Consider the following 22851-nt stretch of genomic DNA (forward strand, 5'->3'; position numbering starts at 1 on the left):
CGTCGCAGGCGTGTGTACAGCGGTCACATTCTCCGAAAGTCCTGCTTCCCTCGTCGCGGTGAGGCAGTTCTTGGCGGCGACTATGTAGTATCACTACCCGAAGAGAAACAAAGGAAGAGATTGTCCCGTCTCTGGCGCGCTTCCGTTTCAAACCCTAACTTCCGGTTCGTTAGCCGGTTCCGGTCCCCGCCTCTCACTTCCGGTCGCCGTGGGTTTCTCTGCGGTCGGTTCTTGCATCCGCTGTTGTCGGTTCCGCTGTGCTCCAGGTGAGGGGACTCTGGGCATCCCTGCCTACTGCCCACTGCCCGCCGAAACACGGTTGGGCTGGAGGACCGCACCTTTGCTGTCCTCGCTGCGCGACCTTCACTGTGGCCTGGCAGGCCGGCTGGGGCTGCATTAGGGCGTCCCGCCCGCGGCTGCCCTGGTCCGTGCGCGGCCCAGGCCTCCGGCCCCGGCCCGCTCATCACAGGGGCCGCCACCCTCGCATCCAGCCTCCTCGCCTGGTTGGAGGGCTTTCCGCACCTCTTTAGGTTTTTGCGTCCTCCCGTCTCATTCCTCCCTCGACTGGGGTTTGTCCATTTCTTCCCCCTCCCTGTTGAACGTATCCCAGCCCTTTTGGGTTTTGGAGGTCTCTGCCTGCCTTCTGTGGTGTCCCCTAGCAGCCGCTTCGAAGCCCACAGCTCTCCTCTGCACTCGCTCGCAGTTGCTGCAGCCGTGCTGTCCAGAGAACGAGTTGACAGTACTTCAGTTGTTACGCTTTACTAGGCAGCTTGAAAAGTTAATTCCCCTCAATTCCTAAGGTGTTAACTTAGGCTGAAGGTCCTTTCAAATTGACTGCCTTTGCTACTTTTTAGTTGTGTGGTCTGGAGCAGCTTGTTTTTCTTCTTTTTCAAATTTCTAGTCTGTATAGTGAAGTCAATAGTTGTCAGTTTAGGATTGTGAAGATTAAATGAAGAATAAAATTGTCGAGCATATTAAATTTTTCTATTTTCACCACCATTTGTATTGCTTATAAGTGCTGTCATGGCTGTTAGTGCGCGGCTTAATGCTGTTGTCGTGGTAAACATTACTACCTTGGCTAGACAAGTCACCACTGTATGTTAGGTTGGAAGAATTTATCCAAACAGCCGTTCTTTGCCGTAGTTTCACCACCTTAAAGGTATGTTCCTTGCTAACTTATTTGGGTTTGATCGCCGTCCCTACCCTCAAACTCGTTTTTTGCTTTATAAATCTGATAAGATCTGGAATGACACAAAACATTAGAATTGTGTAAGAAAAGGCCAAGTGTGAAAACAGAAAATGACTCATGCATTTGCATTGCATTGCTCCATTCTTGTGAATGATCTAAATATTCAAGGAGTAAAGTTCAGTATAACTTTGAAAAACAGTTTTAAGGGCTTCTGCATTAAACTTTTTTATGGTATTTGTTTTGTTGTGCCTAGTCCTTTAGAGCAGTTGTCAGTTTGGAAATCCCCTTGTGGCATGGGTGATATGTAACATTTGTATACTGCTTTACTAAGCACACAGAGCCCATGCCATCTGGCACATTTTCTTTTTTAAGTCTGAGAAAATTGAAGAGCCTCTCTAACTTTAACGTGCCTCAAAGATGGGGGGAGGGTGGGAACAGGGATTGTTAAAACACAAATTGCTAGGTCTCTTCTCTCCAGGCCCAGTTATATTTCTAACAAGTTACCAAGTGGGGTCAGTGCTGTTGAATGGTCTGGGGACCACAGTTTGAGAACACTCATCCTAGAGGCACAATGATTTGTCCGCATCCACCTAGAGTTGAGGTGATCTCGCTTCAAATGTTTTGTTCTGCCCAATACAACGTGCTGTATTAGCGCTATTTGCATTCCTAGCTCTTGTAAGTTTTCATTTTTATTTCCACTTCTCACAGAAAAATAATATTTAAATGGTATTTCTGTTTGGCACAAAAGGCTTATTTGGTTTTTTTTTGAGGAGTATAGCATTTGTTAGAGCACGTTCTTGCCAAATAGAATGCATTGCTGTAAAGTAGCATACCTTCTTTAAAGTTTTAGTAGAGCAGGTTATAAACATAGAATGAATGTAAGTGAATTTATGGTGCTCTTTTCTAATGGGCATGCTGAAGACATCTTGAGTTTCCAAATTACATTTGCATGTTAAGATTCAGAATTTGCCTTCTTTCTTGTTGTTGGTTGTAATACTTGAAGAGTGCAGTCAAATGTTGTGTTAAATATATTATGACAGCATTTGTAAATACCACTACTTTGAGATGAAAAAAATCTAGTTCTCTGACCTGTTGGGGGAACAAACATGAAAACTGGTAGAAAGCTTTATGGCGGGGAAGACCTACCTGCTATCATTGATGAGTGGCAGCTGCTGTATAATCTTTGTGTACTTTATCTGTGCCTGTGGGTTTTGTATTTACTGATCTTTGGTACCTTAAGTTCAATTCAAGAGAGACACAAGGGGAAGAAACTTGAGATTTAGTCAGAAGACCTGTTCATTTATCAGCTGTTTGCACATGAGCCAATTACATAACTTCTCTGAACTCCTAGAGAATTCCATGGACTGTATAGTCTGTGGGATCGCAAAAAGTCGGACACAACTGAGCGACTTTCATTTCACTTCTAAACTCCTGTTTCCTTCACAGTGAAAGAGAGACAGTTCTTACCAAACAACCTTGTTAAATGAGATTGTGTAAAAACTGTACTGTGTATTCAGTTCAGTTCAGTCACTCAGTTGTATCTGACTCTTTGTGACCCCATGAACTGCAGCACACTAGGCTTCCCTGTCCATCACCAACTCCCGGAGCTTGCTCAAACTCATATCCATCCAGTCAGTGATGCCATCCAACCATCTCATCCCCTGTGAAAAAGTGAAAGTGAAAATCGCTCAGTTGTGTCTGACTATACAGTCTATGGAATTCTCTATGCCAGAATACCGGAGTGGGTGGCCTTTCCTTTCTCCAGGGGATCTTCCCAACCCAGGGATCGAATCCAGGTCTCCTGCATTGCAGGCAGTTTCTTTACCAGCTGAGCCACAAGGGAAGCCCAAGAATACTGGAGTGGGTAGCCTATGCCTTCTCCAGTGGATCTTCCCGACCCAGGAATCAAACGGGGGTCTCCTGCATTGCAGGCGGATTCTTTACCAAATGAGCTATTAGGGAAGCCTTGTTTATTAAATCTGAAATAAATAATGGCCACTTACCATTTGTTTAATGCTGTGCCTAAAACACTTCAGTTCTAGTTTTTGAAACTATTTAACCAATTACTTACTTGCATAGTGCTACCTATGTGCCAGGTAGTATGTGACTTACAAAAATTCACTTACTTCTCATGAACCTTGAGAAGTAGGTAGTATTAGCATCCCTATTTTACTGATGAGGAAACCTAGGCATTAAGAGTCAGTTAACTTTCTAAGGTTAAATAGCTAATAAGTGGGATTCCTGAACTCCAAACCCAGGTAATCTGACTCAAGAATTTGTGCTCTTAACAACTCCCTGTCCTACCTTGCAAATGGTAAATGAATATGAATGGTTCATCATGGAGGAACTTGCCTGTAGCATAAACCTGATCAGAGAGGGAGAAATATGTAGCTCATGATTGCAGCTTTCCAAACAGGAATAATCTGATAGAATATTAGAGGGTTGTAACTAAGCTAAAATTTGGGAACGTGGAGGAATTTTAACTTTGACTCCTAATTACTTTTGGTGTTCTGATAACATTTCTATAAGTAGAAAATCCTGTTTCTCTACTATCAAGTTGTAAAATAGGACTCAAAGGATGCAGTTTATAAAGCTTAGAGCTTCGATACATCTTTTTAAAATTTTTTGTTGAATATAGTTGCTTTGCAACATTGTGTTAGTTTCTGCTGTATGACCATCTTTGGTATGTCTGTTTCAACATGTATATGGCTTTCTTTCTAGGTATCTTTTTCAGAAGGAAAGCTGCCTTATCATATGTTTCAAGGATGGCTCTTCCTATCATTGTAAAATGGGGTGGACAGGAATATTCAGTGACCACACTTTCGGAAGATGATACTGTGCTGGATCTCAAACAGTTTCTCAAGACCCTTACAGGAGTGCTACCAGAACGCCAGAAGTTACTTGGGCTCAAAGTTAAAGGTAATTTTCTCCCTTCTTCAAATTTATTGCATTGATATATTTATAAATCTTTACATTAGCTATTATCAGTTCACCTTAATAAGTCTTTCCCCCGGAGGTTTCTTTGTTTTTTGTTTTTTTTTTTTTTCGGAGGTTTCTTTGATATCCCTTAAATTATTTTAGTGATACAAGTAAGAATATTTAAGGATACTTGGAAATAACACCACTATTAAGATTACTTTTGATTTCCTCTGACAGTTGATGTTTGCTTGTTAAACCTTGGACATGAAAGTCCTAGGTAAAGAGTGTAATTTGTAATATCTGTCTTCTAGTACAGTCTTTTCATTACAGCTTGGGCCTTTTACTCTCTCCAAATTAACTTTTCTCTTTTGAAAGTAATAACAATTTAGAAATTATCAGCAATGTTCATATTCAGTTAAAAGGTACTTTTAAGGTGTTTGTGTTTGTTTTATCATTGAAGAGTGAGTTCTGAAAAGCAGTAAAACTACAGTTATCCTAGGCACTCAATTTTCAGGACTTTCTGGAAAACAGTTATCTTCATCTTGAACAACAGAATAAGAATAAAACATGAGTTTATTTAGTTAGTTGAATTAAATATGTTCCTTTAAGATGGAGTTGGGGGCAAAAAACCCAACCTTGTATTAATCGCTCTTCATAGTGTGTTAGAAACTGCTAATTCAGCAGTGATAGTTTATTAATTTAAGGGAAAAGAACCTGCTGTGGAATCTTTTAATGTTAGGGTTTTATATAATGGGATAGTGAAACCAGCACATGAACTTTAGTGAGAAAACAGTCATTTGCTTGTATTGTAGGCAGACCTGCAGAAAATGATGTTAAGCTTGGAGCTCTCAAACTGAAACCAAATACTAAAATCATGATGATGGGAACTCGTGAGGAGAGCTTGGTAAATGTTTACTTTTGTTACATTTGTCCCATTGAAGATGCGTGCGTGCTTAGTCGCTCAGTCATGTCCGACTCTTTGCGACCCTACGACTATAGCCCTCCAGACTCCTCTGTCCATGGGATTTTTCCGGCAAGAATACCGGAGTGGGTTGCCAGTTCTTCCTCCAGGGGATCTTCCCGACCCAGGGATCAAACCCACGTTTCCTTCATTACAGGTGGATTCTTTACCACTGAGCCACCGAGGAAGCTCTCCCTTTGAAGATATTATGATTTATATCACATTGTTACATCATAGTTTTAATTGTGGTAAAACTGTCAGTTTAATAGTCAATAGAAAGTAAAAACTGCACAGTGAATGTGGTATTAACTCAGCAGAAAGCAAACACTGGGGAACTTGTCAGTGTACACAGGCAGCTTTTAGTATAGTAGTAGTGATAATGGTGAAATTTAACGTGGTATATCTGCCCAGTGAACATATATAAAATGTGGATGTTTTCCCATAGCGTGTGCTTGCAAGACTTTTGGACTCAGTTTGTACCTCTTAATTTTTTATGCTGTCCACTTATTTTTTATGTTAAAGAGAATATGGTAAAGCAATACTGTTTTTCGTCTTAATAGGAAGATGTCTTAGGTCCACCTCCTGACAATGATGACGTTGTTAATGACTTTGATATTGAAGATGAAGTAGTTGAAGTAGAAAATAGGTGAGTGCTTTTCATCATCAAAGGGAATTGGTTGTAATACAAGAGAAAGTAAATCTTTCATCTGATTTTATTTTTCATTAGGGAGGAAAACCTACTGAAAATTTCCCGCAGAGTAAAAGAGTACAAAGTGGAAATTTTGAATCCTCCCAGGGAAGGGAAAAAACTTTTGGTACTAGATGTTGACTATACATTATTTGGTAAGTCAGCTGAAACTGTGCTTCATCATCTGTTACCCGTTAACAGCGTTTTCCTCTTTTGTTTTTTCCTTGCACTATGAATTACTTAAAGCATTTCTTTTTATTTTAAAAGTAAATAATTTATTGCAAGCAAAAAAAGAAGTCATATGTAATCCCAAGATCCAGAGATCTTTTTTTATGTGTTAATTTCCTGGATGTTTATATGTATATCCTTTTCATGTTTACTTAATGATATAGTCAAATTTTAGTCATTTTGTATTCATTGTGAGTTAAATATATGTATTTTTTGGTCTAGTGATTTTCTATGATTTTATGAATATGTGATAATTTAATAAAGCCATTACCTATTTATTAACATTTTATGAGGATTATTTAAAAATCATTTTTGATAGTTTATTCCTGGTTTTCTATTATGTTCAAGACAGATTCTTGAATTTAAGAATTTGACATTTGATATTTCATGTCAACAAAAAAAGATGTTCATTTCATCCTTTAATATTGCCAGAAATAATTGGATAACTCCTGACATTAAAATGAGCATATTTACCTCTAATCCTAACCTTTAAGTACATGTCATAAGTTAGTGTACATTTATTTTAAAATTTGATTAGTAAATTAATTGAATCTGTTATTTTGGTGAGATATGATTGTATTTGGAAGGTGAATGGCTAAAAAGTGAGTATATCTGGCCCTAGTTTGTTTTTCATATCCTAAAATAAGATCTATGTTTTAGAGATTAGAAGAGAAGAAAACTTACTGTTTATTATATAAGCCTGAATTCTAGGTATTGGCTCTTTGCAAATTGAACAGAATTGATCAGTTAAAGTTGGATTGCAAGAATACTGAATTGTGTGCTTTGAAGATGTCCCTCTGTCAGCTGGTAGAAGTTAGTCTGAAGTACTTAGTATTTTGAGTGTTTCTGTTATATTTCAGAAGTTTAATCTATATTAGATACTTGTCCATGATAATAAACTAATCATCCTCTCTAACTGATTTTATTTTAGACCATAGGTCTTGTGCAGAGACTGGGGTAGAATTAATGCGGCCATATCTTCATGAATTCCTAACATCTGCATATGAGGATTATGACATTGTTATTTGGTGTAAGCTGTATTTCTTGTTTAGATTTTCATGAAAATAAGGTTGTTGCTTATATCACTTTGCTTTATAAAATGTGACTTAAATTTTATTTTGCAAATTTCTGATGAAGCGTGTTTGATACTTTCATTCATCACAGTGTAAACGTATACATGTATTTGCCAATACCACTGAAATACTTAAATATAGGAAGAGAGTAGTTTATAGTGTGAAATAAAAAGGCCTGTTTTTACAAGACCACACTTTGATAAGGATCTTTTCTTTCTGATATTTACTATAGACTCTGATGTTTTAGTATGCTGTTGCTTTCTCTTTTCTTCATTATTCTAGTCTCAGAACATTGGAGAAACATATGTATTAAAAAAAATTTACAGTGATATAGTTCAGAAATAAAGGCAATGTGAATTTACTTAGGGAAAATTAATAAGTGTGCTAAAGCAGTATGACTCAAGTTGTGGTCTGCCATTCCAGGAACGTACAGGTCTGTGATAAGAGTGAGTTTTCTCCAGAAAAGTAAATTTACTGCATTACTGAGCACACTGTTCAGTTGAGGTGACATTGCATTTTTGTGGCATGATTTTCTGAAAAGGAAAGGGGAGTGGTGTATTGATTTACATCTCACTTTCCCATAAACATTTTAAGTTTTCTCTTGGCAATGTCAGAAAAGAGCTATCCTAATTGTGAATTAAATAAACTCCCATCAGCTAAAGATGGTACATTTAACTGTACTAGGTTACTGATTATAGAGGCTACATACTTCTCCAGTCTGTAAATTTCCTTTGTATTTTCTTTTATAATCAGAGTATTTCAATAGTTTAGTACTAACATGAGTACATATCCATTATAATTAAATATATAGTTAAATATATAATTTTCTGATTTTTAAGATACAGAGGAGAAAGCTTCCTGAAAAACAGTTTTGTGTTCAGCAATTCTGACTTCTGAGATGACATTTGAGTAAAACATTTATCCTCTAAATGTTATTAGAGTAGACTTAGGGATTTTGAGAACTTTTTACAATCATATGTTTAAAATAGGTTATTTTTATAAATTTCATAGTAGTACATTGAAAAGGGCATCTCATTTTATAGCTAAGTAGACTAAGGTTTTAATTCTTGCTCTGACCTTACTGATTCTGGGCAGGTCAGTTAATTGCTCTGAGCCTTAGCTTCCTCATCTGAGAAATGAATATAAGGAAACCTATATTACAGGATAGTTATAAGAATAAAATATTGATATAGCAACTAGTAATGTGTCTGAGATGTAATAATTGCTTAATAGTTAGAAATCCTTTTTATTAGCTGAGAATATTTCTGTTTTTCATCTGGGAATTACAGATTCAAAATATATACTGAGTTAAAATATTATTTTTCCCTATCACATGGTTTGTTGTCATTGTAGACACATCATTCTCTAAAATTTTAGTTCAGCTGGCCAGTTTTGCATGTAAGGTGATTTTGGTTCTTTTATGTGTGTGCTAAAGATTTTTATTCCGAGAACTTAGGTACCTCATTTGCCCTTAAAAAATAACATACATGCATGTGTATACACACTTTAAATAATTGAACTCCTTTTTCCCTTTTGAAATATTTTACTCTGTAATACCTATGTAGTTTAAGTCCAGCAACTTGAGATGAGTAATGCACATGAAGCTGAAGGTTGAATTTTAATGTCAGTGATCTCAAAGTGGTTGGTGACTGATAGTGAGCAGGTACATGACATAGATGCAGTTTATGAATTTAGTTGTCTCAGACTTGTTAAAAGCTGCTGGACTCAGTGATCACTAAGTTTGCTGGACCTGGAAAAATTCTAATTTTCATAAGCTTATATTGACATGCATACATATTCATCTGCTTATATTGACATACATACATATACATGCCCACACAACCCTCCCCCCCCCGCCCCCACCTGTATGTTACCTGGCAGGGGGAACATAGAAAAAAAACACGGAGATCCAGGCAGCCTAAATTCAAGTTTAGAATTGATGGAGAATAGTAGCAGGGCTGTTTTTAAAAGGGTGATTAGGGCTTGATTTATGGATTTCCTAGGTTCAGAGTTCCTTTGAGCATTGGTGACTGGTATCTTTTAGAGAAAAGTTAAAAATTGTTGTCTTGAAGACACAGTAAAATAAGTTTGTTTTTATAAGTAATTAAATGAAAATTAACCATAAATTATGCTAGGGATTATTTGTGGTGTATTTGAACTTTTAGTATTGCTTAGAAACTAATTTATACAGAAGAAAGATTTTTTAAATTAAGTTCAAACTTTTCATATATATTGTGTTATCATTCCTCGTGTTTTAGCTGCAACAAATATGAAGTGGATTGAAGCTAAAATGAAAGTAAGTGTTAGAAAACAATCCATTTAAGAACATTTTGAAACTGCATTTTGTCTTTTTAGAAAGTTCTGAATTAATTTCATTGTCATTGGAGGACATTTAGTAGCAAAACAAATGCCAATATCCGGAGTTAGAGGTGTTTTTGAAGTCTGCTTAGTGGTGATTTGCTTTGATTACCTACCTATGTCTTTTTCAAGATAAAATACAGCAAAGCTCCTGTTCCTCTTTCCCTCATTTTACGCTAACACGTTATTTTCCTCTTTTGTCTGGTGTGTGATGCTTAAAGGAGTGATGCTCTTCTAAAATAGTGAATCAGGAAGTAATCTGTTTCTGGTAATACATTGAAAAGGGCCCCTCATTTGGAAGCTAAATAGACTAGGGTTCTTTGGACTACCATTTACTCAATCTGCTTAGTGAAACTAAAATGATTGCCAGTTGTTGATCAAGATGTGGTAGCCAGGGGGATAGAAAAATGGTGTAATGGGAAATTATGCTGTACTATTCATAAAGCGTGGGATTGTCCACATTATTATATTTTAACTATGTGAACATTTGTATTTATAGGAGCTGGGAGTGAGTACAAATGCAAATTACAAGATTACCTTCATGTTGGACAGTGCTGCTATGATAACAGTGCATACTCCGAGGAGAGGATTAATAGATGTAAGAAGTCATTTTTCTTTTATTTAAAGACTTGCTTGTTTTCTGGTATGCTATTTGCATTTATATTGATGGAATAAACTACACAAAGAGTTTAGAAATCCAAGTGGATAATAAAGTGTCAGTTGAGTTTTGATGGAGGAAGCTGTATTTCAGGTTATAGATTTGAATTTTAGTGACAAAATTAAGAAGCTTAAGGAAGGGCTGTCAGGAAAAGTCATGGTTAATTGTCCCATGATGATAGCAGCACAGTGTTGCTAAAGACAGAGTGCTGCTGCTAAGTCGCTTCAGTCGTGTCCGACTCTGTGTGACCCCATAGACGGCAGCCCATCAGGCTCCCCCGTCCCTGGGATTCTCCAGGCAAGAACACTGGAGTGGTTGCCATTTCCTTCTCCAGTGCATGAAAGTGAAAAGTGAAAGTGAAGTCTCTCAGTCCTGTCCGACTCCTAGCGACCCCATGGACTGCAGCCTACCAGGCTCCTCTGTCCGTGAGATTTTTCTAGGCAAGAGTACTGGAGTGGCTTGTCATTGCCTTCTCTGACAATGTAGAGGAGACAGAGTAGATGAGAAAAAATACTGGATATCTTCAGGGAGGATAGTAGAAACAGACCAGAACATACTTGTCTTGGCCTATATGAAACTGATAAATAAAAGCAGATACATCATGATGCATGTCTTTGGGGTGACATGTGAAGGCCTAAAGAAAATAAGAACAATCAAAAAAGATTTATGCTTAAAAAGATTAAGGTTCTTCACTTTGTTTACGCATCAAGTAACTAGTCATATTATGAACTTCTAGTATCTGCAAAACCCTACAGTGGGCACTGTTGGGAATAAAGAGATGAGAACACTTGGTTCCATGCCTTTTGGAAACACAGAGTAATTGGAATTGGGGAGAACTTAGCAAACTAGGAAAATTTTAAGAGACAGTATTGTCCATCATAAGTCAAATTATGTGCATGGGGATTTTTCAGTAAAGGAAATTAAATATACATCAGGAGAAAATATAATTTATTATCTGCTGAAGTGGTACATTTACTAAATCTAAACAGGGAAAAGAAGTGTGGCAAATGTTAAGCATAGGAATGTTTCTAATAATGAAAAAGGAATAAAAAGAAATCCTCAATAAACAAATCCCCACCATAGTAAATAGTTGATTGTATAGATTTTTGTTCACCCATTTAATGGAATGCAGCTAACTATATGATGTAGTATTTAGTGCTTTAAAATTTTTTCATGATATATTATTAAAGTGAAAGAAATATTTTAGCGATATTTTCAAACTGTTAGAAAATAGTTTTTTAACCTTTGTTTGGTTCAGGGTTTCCCTTAGCTTAACAAAAGATCTGTGAACTCTTTGAGGCTGCCGCTGTTTATCAGAAAGACTGGAGGTAAATATACTGGAATATCTAGTTGTAATCTTTGGTACTAACTGGATTATAGATATTTAAAATTTTTTCTTTGTCCTTTTTTGTGTTTTCACAATTTTTTCCCCTGTGGTCAGCAATGTTACTTCTCTAATTGAGAACAAAGTAGCACATGTTTTGGGGAACATATAGTGCTTGACTTAATTACAGAATGACAGCTCTATTTAAGAGGATGTGGGATTGCTAACCCTGGCTGTCATAAAGCTCTTGTTTTATTTCGTGAGACTTTATGTTGGCTAAGAAAACCAAAAATCTGGTTTATTGTTTTAGTTCCAATATATTTGTCTTCAAGTATTCGGGGGATTTGTTTCAGTAATAAACAGACAGTGCAAACACATACAGCAAATAAAATTTTAGTGAAATTAAAATATTTCAATAACATTTTTTGTAGTAGCAAGAACACTAAGATAGGAAAAGAGACTTTCTCCATATTAAAATAAATTATAGAAGGAAAAAAAGAAAACATTTTAAAATGACAACTCTTAATCACCATTTATATATTGCCATTTAATTTCAGTTATTATTAATAGCATGTAATCTCGTATCACAAATGAGACTCTTGCATTCAGCAAAAAGTACTTTTTCTTCTAAAAGAAAAAACTTTTAACTTCTAAAAGTTAGTGTATTAAAAATTTTTTTTGAATGTATAGAATGTTCACATGATTCACAAATATGTAGTGAAAAGTCTTCCTCTGTCCTGAACCTTCCCGCCATTTAACTCTTCTTTCTATAGGCAATCACTATTACTTCTCATGTGGTCTTACAGAGAATTTATGCAAGTATCTACAGATATAAATATCTGAGGGATTATCTTTTTGAAGGCTCATTTTAAGAATTCAGAAATACAAGCAAGAATTTACAAGTTATGGTATTCTTGAAGTTAAGCAGTCAAATGCTCTAGATATTGTGCCCCTGTACTACTGAACTAAAGAGAAAGTCAATTTTTGCTTTATAAAATATTTAAATATTGTAGTAAAAGAGCAAGATACATTGTTGTTAAGGTTTGCTAGTTTTGAAAACAGACCCCAAGTGAAACCTGGGGACATAAGACTGCTCAGCAGACTCTAAATAATTACTAGATTCTTATTTTTTAAATTAAATACTCTTATTTTGATCCCAAATCTTCTGGTTAAAATTATTGAAAGTGTTATAATGGCCTTAGTTCCATTAGACATGAGCAGACCTTTCAGAAGTTAACATTGGGAGATACATTGTCTCTTAAAGTGTGTTGCCTCTCAGTTCTGGTCTGTTCACAGAGCCAGCCATCACTGTCTTGTGGTAAAGGAACACTCTGGCATAGTTCTGTAGGCATTTTGCAGTATTTTTGGTTCTAAGAAAGGATGAACTATTTATGAAATTTGAGTTAAATCTAAATTTTTATTCTAAGGTAAAGCCTCTTGGTGTCATATGGGGAAAGTTTTCGGAGTTTTACAGCAAGAAAAACACCATCATGTTTGATGACATAGGACGAAATTTTCTTATGAACCCACAGAATGGACTAAAGGTAAGACATAATTTACTTGCTATTCTCATATATGCTGGTATATGCAGTAGAACTTTAGCACTATTGAGTTTCATAAATTTTTTCAGGTAATGTATTGGCAAGAAAAACATATGTTTAGAAAAATTCATATAAAATTGAACATTTTCTCTCTCACATGGTATCTCCTTGGTTAACCAACTCATCTAGATGTTTTATTTTCAGTTAGCTCTGAGGAACAACGTGAGCTTACTGACACTGACTTTCAGCATCAAAAGTGAAAGCATCAGACATTGTTGGATTAAGGATTTAAAGATTGTTGTTGTTAAGTCTTTAAGTCATGTCTTACTCTATGTGATCCCATGGACTGTAACCTGCCAGGCTCCTCTGTCCATAATGATTCTCCAGGCAAGAATACTGGAGTGGGTTGCCATGCCCTCCAGGGGATCTTTCCAACCCAGGGATTGAAGCAGCTCTCCCTCATTGCAGGCAGTTTCTTTAATGTCTGAGCAGTGTAAAACTGGTAAGAGAGAAATTGAAACTTAAAATTTTGGTACCTGTGGCTGCCTATGTGTCAGTACAATATGAAAACGGAAAAGAGAGCTTTATATTATGGTACTAATGCAAATCAAATCTCCATTTGAAGTGTAAATCCTGACACTAAGATATTTTTAATCTCAGTCCTAAACTTTTCCACAAGCTGAATTCTTGATGACTTTAAAAAACAAGAGAAAAACTTGAAGCAGATACATTTTTGAAGCTATCCTTGTAGACTATTGATGTGGTCTTTGGTGTGTAAGGAGGATAGTTGAGGGAATTGTCACAAATATAAAAACTGTTGACTTGGAAGAGAAGTTCTAGGGGTAGATTGGTGGTTATGTTCCCCTTTAAAAATGATTTCTGTTTGAGGCTTTAGGAGAAGTGCTTTTCCCCTATGTGGTTTACCAGGTATAAGACACAAAGTGCATTCTTCAGTCTTGAGCAAAGATTCAGTTGATCTAAGCTGAATCTTGTATGAAACCAATGGTATCTGTACTGGAAAGGAGGTAAAATCATGGTATTCAGGGAATGATTAAAATTTTTTTTTTGGTCGAGGTATAATATTAGTTTCAGGTGTACAATATAATTTATGATTTGATATTTGTATATATTGTGAAATGATCACCACAGATCTGTCACCATACAGAGTTATTTATTTTTTTTTTGTGATGAGAACGTTTAAGATCTACTCTCTTAGCAGCTTTCAAATATGCAGTAAGGTATTATTAACTATAGTTATTATGCTCTACCTTATATCCCCATGACTTATTTTATACCTAGAGGTTTGTACCTTTTGACTTTCTTCATTTCTCCCACCTACCCATTTCTGGCAACCACCAATCTGTTCTTCCTGTTCTGTTGTGTATGAGCTTGGTTTTTGTGTGTGTGTTTTGTTTTTGTTTTTTCTTGAATTCTGCATGTAAGTAAGACAGGGAATGACTTTTGAGAAGAGCTTAAATTTTAAAAAAAATATTACTTTCATGTGTGTTTTTAGAAGAAACATTTTCCCAGCCAACATTTGGGCCCTCCTCATCTCTGGATACAGCAAGATGATGATACAAATTTCTAGTACTTTAGAGCAATATTTTATTTTTTTTGAACCAGAGTACTCAGTAGAATCACTGAAGCAGTTCCTAAAAATATATTAGTTTCCACCTCCAAAAATTCTAATTCAGGAGAGGTATTTTTAAGCATTCTACAGGTAATCTCTCTCATGTCTCCTTTTGAAAACCCCTTTTAAGAAGGTAGTAATTAATGTTCTGCCCACATTGACATAGAAGTGGTTTTGAAATTGAGAAATACTGTTCAACTCTGTGTTTGTTACCACTGTTTCACAATACTTCTGGTAGAAATCTCAAAGATTTCACAGAGATCTTAAAGACTGCTTATTTTTGAAGTAGTTAACTTCTTATAATACAAGTTTGTTAATCTTAAGGTTTGAAATATAACATAGGAGGCTTTGTCAGTTACAAATATAGTACTGAACTTAAGGAAGTTGAGTTTTGGTCATGCATAAACAGTAGTTTCTCTGAACTTCACTTTTATTATCTATATAAGGAAGTGGAATGCAGATCATGTAAGTATTCTTAAGTTCCTAAAAATGTTTTTTTGGTTATGCAGCAATAGGGGTAATATATGTTGATCACTTAGATTATTCTTGAGAATGGAGCAGTGATTATACTGAAACAGTTGAAGTCAATTAGGTCAATTTTTGCACTTTACTGGTTTAACTTTTAGATCTAGAATCTTTGGGTTTTAGTTTTGTTAGTAGTGCTTAAGACCAGTTGTTTAGAAAGTAAAAGTTGCTTAGCAGGGCCTTGGGTTGAAAGTCTTACTTACTAGGCATTGACTGTACTTTCTCTTTCAGTCTAAATCTCTTCCTGGTTTTACACTGGAAATCACTTTGGTACATTGTATATTAATAGTTTAGAAGTTAATATGTTGCTTTTACAATCTTTAGTTACGTGAGGGAATACCTCAAAATATTACAGTACTGCCCAGGATTGTACAAAAACTCATGTCACCACATTTTGATATCATGCCTGTTTATACCTAGCTGCAGAGCTTACGCAAGCCCCTGCAGAGAGTCTTGATCTCCTGCAGTCACTGCTGCTGCTGTGAAGCAGCACTGCCTGTTTGGAAGTAGGATCTCCTACAAGAGCTTGCATCTGTGCAGACTCTGACAGCTCTTCCTGGTGCCAGTCAGCCATCCGCTGACTCACAGCTGTGGAAGTCCTTGGGCCTAAGCTGTTTTGATGCAAGTAGAACCTGGGATGTATGGCAGTATTTTCTTCTGTTTATTTCAAGCTATTGTTGTGTTTTTCCCGTGACACAGAAGTATATAAAAATTCTTATTAAACCTCTACTCTTGATTGACACGGTAACACTCCCATGGGCTCATTGTTCTCAATATGTAACAATGATCAAATGTCATGTTTTTAAATGTCCCTATGTAAAATTGACCAGTTTGCATTTTCTTTCAGTCACAATAAGGATATATTAATATTTTACTAAAATGATTTTTTCAGTTCTTACAGGAGTATGTTTGTTTAAAAAAAAATTTTTTTTAATGGAAAAGTTCAAACATAAAATAGAACTGCTTGGAATTGTATGAATTAACCCCCATGTATGCATCATCCTGTTTAAACAACTTGTTAATTCATGAATGTTTGCTCTATATCTTAACTGTTTTCCTCTCTTTGATATTTTGCAGCAAATCCTAGACATTATTTCATCTAAAATTAGTTACAGTTTTATGAAATGCTATCTTGAGTGGTATGTAGATGAGCAGGTTCTTTAAAAAAGTAGAACTCTATTGGAACTGTAACATAAAGAAAAGTGCATAAAATGTATAGTTCAACATTGTTCTACAAAGAACTTGTGTAACTGCCATTCAAGTCAAGATATAAAATTCCTTACTAATTATAGTCTTCAACCCTGTCCATCATCCTGATTTTCATGCTTTTGAAATGAACTTTTTATCATAATAAAATTTATTGAACTTAAAAATTCAGAAACTATGACCACTTTTTATGGGAAAACTCATATAATTAAAAATATTTTAATGGAGACTTTAATAATAAAGAAAAATACTTATGATAAAATATGAGTGAAAACAGGTTATACCAATGCATAATATCTTAGTTATATAAAAATTTAATAGAAAAATACTGATGTGAAAATAATCAGACATTTATCTTTCAGCATTAGTTTGTTCTTCCATACTAATATATGATAATGATGTTTTATTCTATAGTATTATAATACAAAGTTGATTTTTTAAATTTATTTAAATGTTTTTTCTTTTCTTTTTTTTAAATAACAAAACAACTATGTGGAGGACTTCTGGGGTTAAATGCATATGTAATATTGCATTTTATGGTCTGATAATTTTTTATCAGTTTTGATCTTTTGAAATTATTTATAATAGTAAATTTATGGTTTAAAAACTTTTATCTCACTCTACTATAAATCAAGCTTGTATTGTGTACCTTTTTAATAAATGAAGTGATGCAAATGAGATTATTTAATTAGTAAGAAGCAACTAGATAGAAGGGGAAAAGTCTTAAGTAGTTCAGCAAAGTAGAGAATCCACGTAGGGTTGAAGTGCTGTAAGATAGCTGGTGTTGTCAAGTTCAGACTGAAAGGCTAATAGAAGGCAAATTAGGTGGAAGGGGTCTTCTATTATAAACACACCGTGACTGTCAGTGAGATAATATAAAAGTAATTCTTAGTATTGACATCCTTGGTGATATTAATTTCATTGACTGTAACTTAAATGTACAAGTTTGTACTATTTTTCTTACTGCAGTGTGAATTGTTGGATAATGTCTGTTTTCTAACAGATAAGACCTTTTATGAAAGCACACCTAAATCGAGATAAAGACAAAGAACTTTTAAAATTAACCCAATACCTCAAGGAAATAGCAAAACTAGATGATTTTTTGGACCTGAATCACAAATATTGGGAAAGGTAAGTGTCATTTGCTTATTCATTTATTTCGTCTGTACACTAATGAATGAAAAAATTGTCTGGTAACTCTGGTATACACATAATTCTTATTTTTTATTTAAAATGGGTAAATTCTAAAGCTGTTTTGTAATCTAGTGACATCTCCCCTGGAAGTGTTTTTCTCTTTCATTTTAACCTCTAACTTGTTCATAAACCCACATCTCTTAAGACCTTCGATACTTTAGTAGAGGATCTCAGAGGCTAGTGCATGTTTTTAATGCTACCTGTTAACTATTTTGTAACATTTATTGGGTCACTCTTTTATGAATCATATGAAAATGTAATCCCTGTTCTCATACTGTAAAATAATGTCAGGATAAAATAAAATACGCTAAAATGTTTTTTTGTTAAAAATGACAAGTAACTTCTCTATGTAGCGGAGAAATTAGAAAATTAATTCCTTTAGGCAAACAGTTGTGATTATGAAAGATACTAGCTTGGTGTCTTGTCTTCTAGTCTTTTTTTCTGAGCACAAATTTAAATACAAATCTACACAGAGATTGCTTGTAAACATCAAGATTTTGCAGGAAAAACCTCTGGAGAAGTGGACAGGATTATGTACTGCAAATATTTTTTTCAAAGTAGATCTTTAAAGATTGAATTTCATTAATACAGCAACAAAAGAAACTTCATGTAATATAACACTCTGGCTGAATTACACTTTTGGCTTTTCAGATCACTTGTACACTTATGTACTTAGATATGTACTTGCATAAACTTGTAATATGCTTCTTACTAGAGTCTCATAATATTACGACTGTCACTTTTATCCCCAGTTCCTGTAAATGGTGTAATAACTAAGTCATGGGAATAATAGATGCCAGTGTGAGCAAGTTTTACCATCAAGACTTATCTAGATCTCCTGATTTTAAGAACTCTTTCTCCACCCTCATAACTCTGAGTATAGTAATTCATAAATGGGAGAAATAGAGATGTAAAAATTTTAGTTTGTTTGCACACTCCTATAAAATAATATGAAGAAAAATTTGTTTGTTTAGTTAATTAACATCTTTACACTCTTGATCAGAGTTCTTTAGCAGCTTTGGCTCACTACCTTTATGCAGGAAGATAAATTGGGAGAAATTTTTAATATTAGCTAATACATTAGTTTCACATTTGGAAGTAAGACAGTATGTAGTGACAAGGTGCAGCCTCCAGAGTCTTGTTTTCAGTCTGAACTCTACCACTTTCTTGCTGTATGAACTTGGACAAATTGCTTAACCTCTTGTGACTGTAAAATAGAAATAAATTATCATTGAAAACTCCTCATAGAATATTGTGAGGACTAAATGAATTAGTGCATGTATTTAGAATAGTACTTGGCACATAATTAATGCATGTTAGGGATTATTAACAGCTATTAATTATCTTGAAAAGGTTTGTTATTAAAATAATCAACTCTCTTTGGGGAGGAGTGTTAGATTGTTAACTTGAATTCAGTGTAATACAGCTTAGACATCTTTATTTTGATTTTTTGCAGGTATCTCTCAAAGAAGCAAGGACAGTAGTTATAAGCTGTACTAGCAATTATTGAAGATACTTGATATCCAGGAACAACTTCTCGCTTTTATGCTAAGATCATTATGATAGTGCTGGACACTGCAGCAAATACCAACTGCTTATACTTGGTCTTCCAGTTTTTTTGTAAATTTAATTTTATATTTTTTGAAGATCATAGCAATATGCCAAAAAAGAAGAAAAAAGCTCCCCCCATATGAATATACTGTAACTCTTAAAAAATATTTTCTCCAGCATAGAGTAGTAAGTACCCCTGCCCACACACAGACACAAAGTGGCAGAAATGTATACTTAACAATGTCATTATGTGACTTTGGAAACAAATATGTCTCGTGTTTTTGTCTCAATGTGTTGTCTAAACCCAAACCCATCTGGAAACTACTGTTTTTCTGTTTAAAACCAAGAAAAGAAATGTTTTTAGTAAGGAACCTAATTTGGTTTGCTTAAAATCACCAAGATTTTTTTTTTTTCATTCCTTTGTCGTAAACACAATTTCTCTTCTTACTCCACTACTTACATTTCTAAATTTTGACCTGTCTCAGTTGGGTCTGTATGTGTGTCAGTGTTCTTTGAGTAAAACTGGAAAACGTCTGCTGTGATACACATACGTCATAGTATGACAAGTAGTAAACATAAGACTGAGGAATGAAAGTACAGAACTAGAGTGTGTTTCCTTGTGGTGGCCAAGTAGAAGCACTCCTGCCTCAAACCATTGTCCGAAAAGCAGTACATTTTCAAGTGGGATGTATCACTGGTTCAACCCTGAAAAGCATGAACAAAAAGTTTTTGTTCTGTTCCAGCTCTGTCTTGTAGAAGTGCAGACACTGTGTTTCAGTGAAAATACCTAGCCATAAGATGAAAAAAAATTTATTTGCAATGCTTGTGCCTGCAGACATGTCATGTGACCACTGTTTTGTGTTGACAGTATTGGTTTTTACAGTTCTTCTCTTTGAAAGGAATCAGATTCTTTCAAATAAACATGGTATATATTGTTCTTATGGGGGACTATTTCAGTGGTGTAAATAATAAATTTCTTTTCTTAAGACATTGTTTATCTGCTCTGTATTATCCCAGATATTTTGCCTCTGTTGAATCATGAAACAAACACTAGGTGCAGGTAGGCACTTCTTGACAAAAATTAAGTGTGTATAGTTTTAAAAGTGTTTATCACTATTCATGCATTTGGAGTTGATTTTAGCAACTAATTAGATATGTTAGCTTACATATTTCTAATAAGCACCATGTTTTCAGAAAGATAAACTATTTTGGGTGGTTATTATAAAGATACAGAGTATAGAAGCCTTCGAGAACCCTTAATTAAAATGATTCAATGAGAGCATTTTAATTAGGCTAAATTTAAATATTTAAAGATAGAATAGAATCTTTTAGAGTATTTCTTTGGCACATTTTCCCACTGTAAAAAGCAGCTTTTTATTCTAAGGTAGGCATGGAAAGGGCTTGATCTTTTTAAGAAAGTTGAAAACTTCAAACTGTTTATATAGGTTGATAAAGAGCAAACATTTTCTAAATCAATGTAAACTAAAATATAAAACTTAGCAAAGGAAGCAAAGCAGAATAGAATTCAAGAAAAATTTTTTTCTGCCGTTAGGTGGTGCCCTGAACCAAAGTTTATTAGTGGATATGCTAAATTAAGCAGTCCTGAGTGAACCTTGTCATTGTCAGCTTATTGGATTCACATGTGCTTGTGTGGTTATACATTCATAGTGTGAGAATTTTAGTTTGTCTTCAGCATCTCATGATTTATTGAACAGATGTGTCTATATATATCTGTGTATGTGGTGTACACAACAGAACCAAGAGATGACTTAATTTAGATGCATATTCTAGTGAAACAGAAAGTTAGTTTTACATATGCAAATTTCCCAAACTTTCAGACATTAGTGCCTAACAAAGTATATTTAATCTAAAAACTGCAGAACATCATTAAATCTTTGGTTTATAGGGCTGTTTGAGACCTGGTAGCCCCTCAGGTCCTTTATGAAAATCAAGTTATTGGGTTAATATTATCTGTAGGAGTTACTCAGTTGTATAAAGACAATAGATAAGCAAGTCAAAATACTAAGGAACCGCATCTTGTTCTTCATTCATAGAAAGGAAGATGGTTGTCTTGTGGGGAGGAGGTGAAGCTGTACGGGACTGGGAAAGAAGAAGAATATGCAAAACAACAACATGGGAAAAGGCAGCTCATTTAGGATGTTGCTTGGTTTTTAGATGACAATTGCCAAGAATAGTAGTAAAACATAAAAAAGTAAATAAACTGGTTGAGGAGTTTTCTCATCCCAAACAATTTTCTCATAGGGACAGATTGTTAATTTCCCCTCAAGTATTGGTACATCAAAATTTATTAATGTTTTTAGCTGGAGTAGCAGCCCAAGTGGTATCTCTAGAGATTAAATGCATAGGTATTTATGTAAGGATATATTAGTTTTTAGAATTAACCTTGGGAAAAGCTGTGTGGGTCTTGTGGGAATGCTAAATATATAGCACTTAAGGAGAAATCCTTGATGATTAGTTGGATAGATTTATCAAAGACTGAGAAACTAATGCACTTTAAGAATTGGAACAGAAATTAGTATCAGGCATCCTGTAGGTTTACAAAAGGGTGTCAGTTACTTAAGGTCAATGAGGTTCCATGTAGAACGTAAGATCTTTAAAACCTCCCACTCTAGTGATTTTTTTAAAACGCTGGATGTTTCTTTTTTCTGAGTTTTGGCCGTGCCACATGGCCTGTGGGGTGTTAGTTCCCCAACCAGGAATTGAATTCACACCCTTGGCAGTAACATTATGGAGTCCTAACCACTGGACCAAGAGGGAATTCCCAAAACTGGATGTAAGTAAGCACTTCTTAAATGCTAGTTTAAGGATATTTCCTGATACACAGTGTTACTTATTAAAACACTGATTTCCTTTTGAAAAGGTGAACTTACAGTTTGTATAAACTGTGGGAAAACAGTCTTTAAAAATACCAAAACCCGAGATACTGTATAAGTCAATATAGCCACAAGAAACACAGATTGTGTATGTGTCCAATCTGTGATGCTAAAGACCAAACTGATGAACGCATAGGTTATTAAAGTAGCAATTTTTGATTGAATGCAGTTCTCTCAATTCTGTTCACAGGTTTTTTTTTTTTCTTTACTCATTATGCCTTTGAGATTTTTTAAAATTGCAGTATAGTTGCTGTACAGTATTTTATGAGTTACAGGTGTATAATAAAGTGATTCACAATTTTTAAGGGTTATACTCCATTTATAGTTATAAAATATTGGCTGTCTTCCCCATGTTGTACAGTATATCTTTGTATAACAGCTTATTTTATACCTAATTGTACCTCTGTCTCCCCTGCACTTATGTTGCCCCCCACCCCTTCCTTCTGTCTGCTGTTAACTACTAGTTCTTTATATCTGTGAATCTGAATTTTTTTGTTTGTTTTTGTTTTATTCACTAGTTTGTTGTATTTTTTAGATTACACATATAAGTGGTATCATAAAGTATTGTCTCTGGCATATTTCACTTAGCATAGTGTCCTCCAAGCCCATCCATTTTGTTGCAAATGGCAAAATTTCCTTTTTTAGTGACAGAGTAGTATTCCATTGTATATTCGTTCATCATTCATTGCATAGTCTTTATCCATTCATCTGTTGATGGACACTTAGATTGCTTTGAAAAGGTACATGCAGCCCAATATTCATAGCAGTGTTATTTACTATTCCCAGTTCTTGATTTCCTGAAGTACTTTTGATAGCTATCACTTTTTGTTGCATAATTTATGAGGAGAACAGTGATGGTTTCCCAACCTTAAGAAGAAAGGGCAAGGGATATGTCAGAAAAGAATTCCTCCT

At 35.0% G+C, this 22851-nt stretch overlaps 1 protein-coding gene across 2 annotated transcripts; it reads left to right on the forward strand.

The window, feature by feature from the left end:
* Positions 1-222: 222 nt before the first annotated feature.
* Positions 223-19986, forward strand: UBLCP1 (ubiquitin like domain containing CTD phosphatase 1). 2 transcript variants are annotated; one of them, XM_068980423.1, is made up of 11 exons: positions 223-266; positions 3911-4108; positions 4921-5012; positions 5630-5715; positions 5797-5912; positions 6917-7015; positions 9317-9354; positions 9916-10014; positions 12826-12942; positions 17304-17431; positions 18951-19986. In XM_068980423.1, the coding sequence occupies exons 2-11, from the start codon at positions 3955-3957 to the stop codon at positions 18976-18978; spliced, it is 957 nt and encodes a 318-aa protein (XP_068836524.1). In that variant the 5' UTR covers positions 223-266; positions 3911-3954; the 3' UTR covers positions 18979-19986. The 2 variants fall into 2 exon arrangements, with proteins under 2 accessions (XP_068836524.1, XP_068836525.1); XM_068980424.1 differs by lacking the exons at positions 223-266; positions 4921-5012 and having other exon boundaries at positions 3944-4108.
* Positions 19987-22851: the final 2865 nt, after the last annotated feature.

The sequence above is a fragment of the Capricornis sumatraensis genome, chromosome 9 (genome assembly GCF_032405125.1).
Source record: "Capricornis sumatraensis isolate serow.1 chromosome 9, serow.2, whole genome shotgun sequence".
Taxonomy (NCBI): Eukaryota; Metazoa; Chordata; class Mammalia; order Artiodactyla; family Bovidae; genus Capricornis; species Capricornis sumatraensis.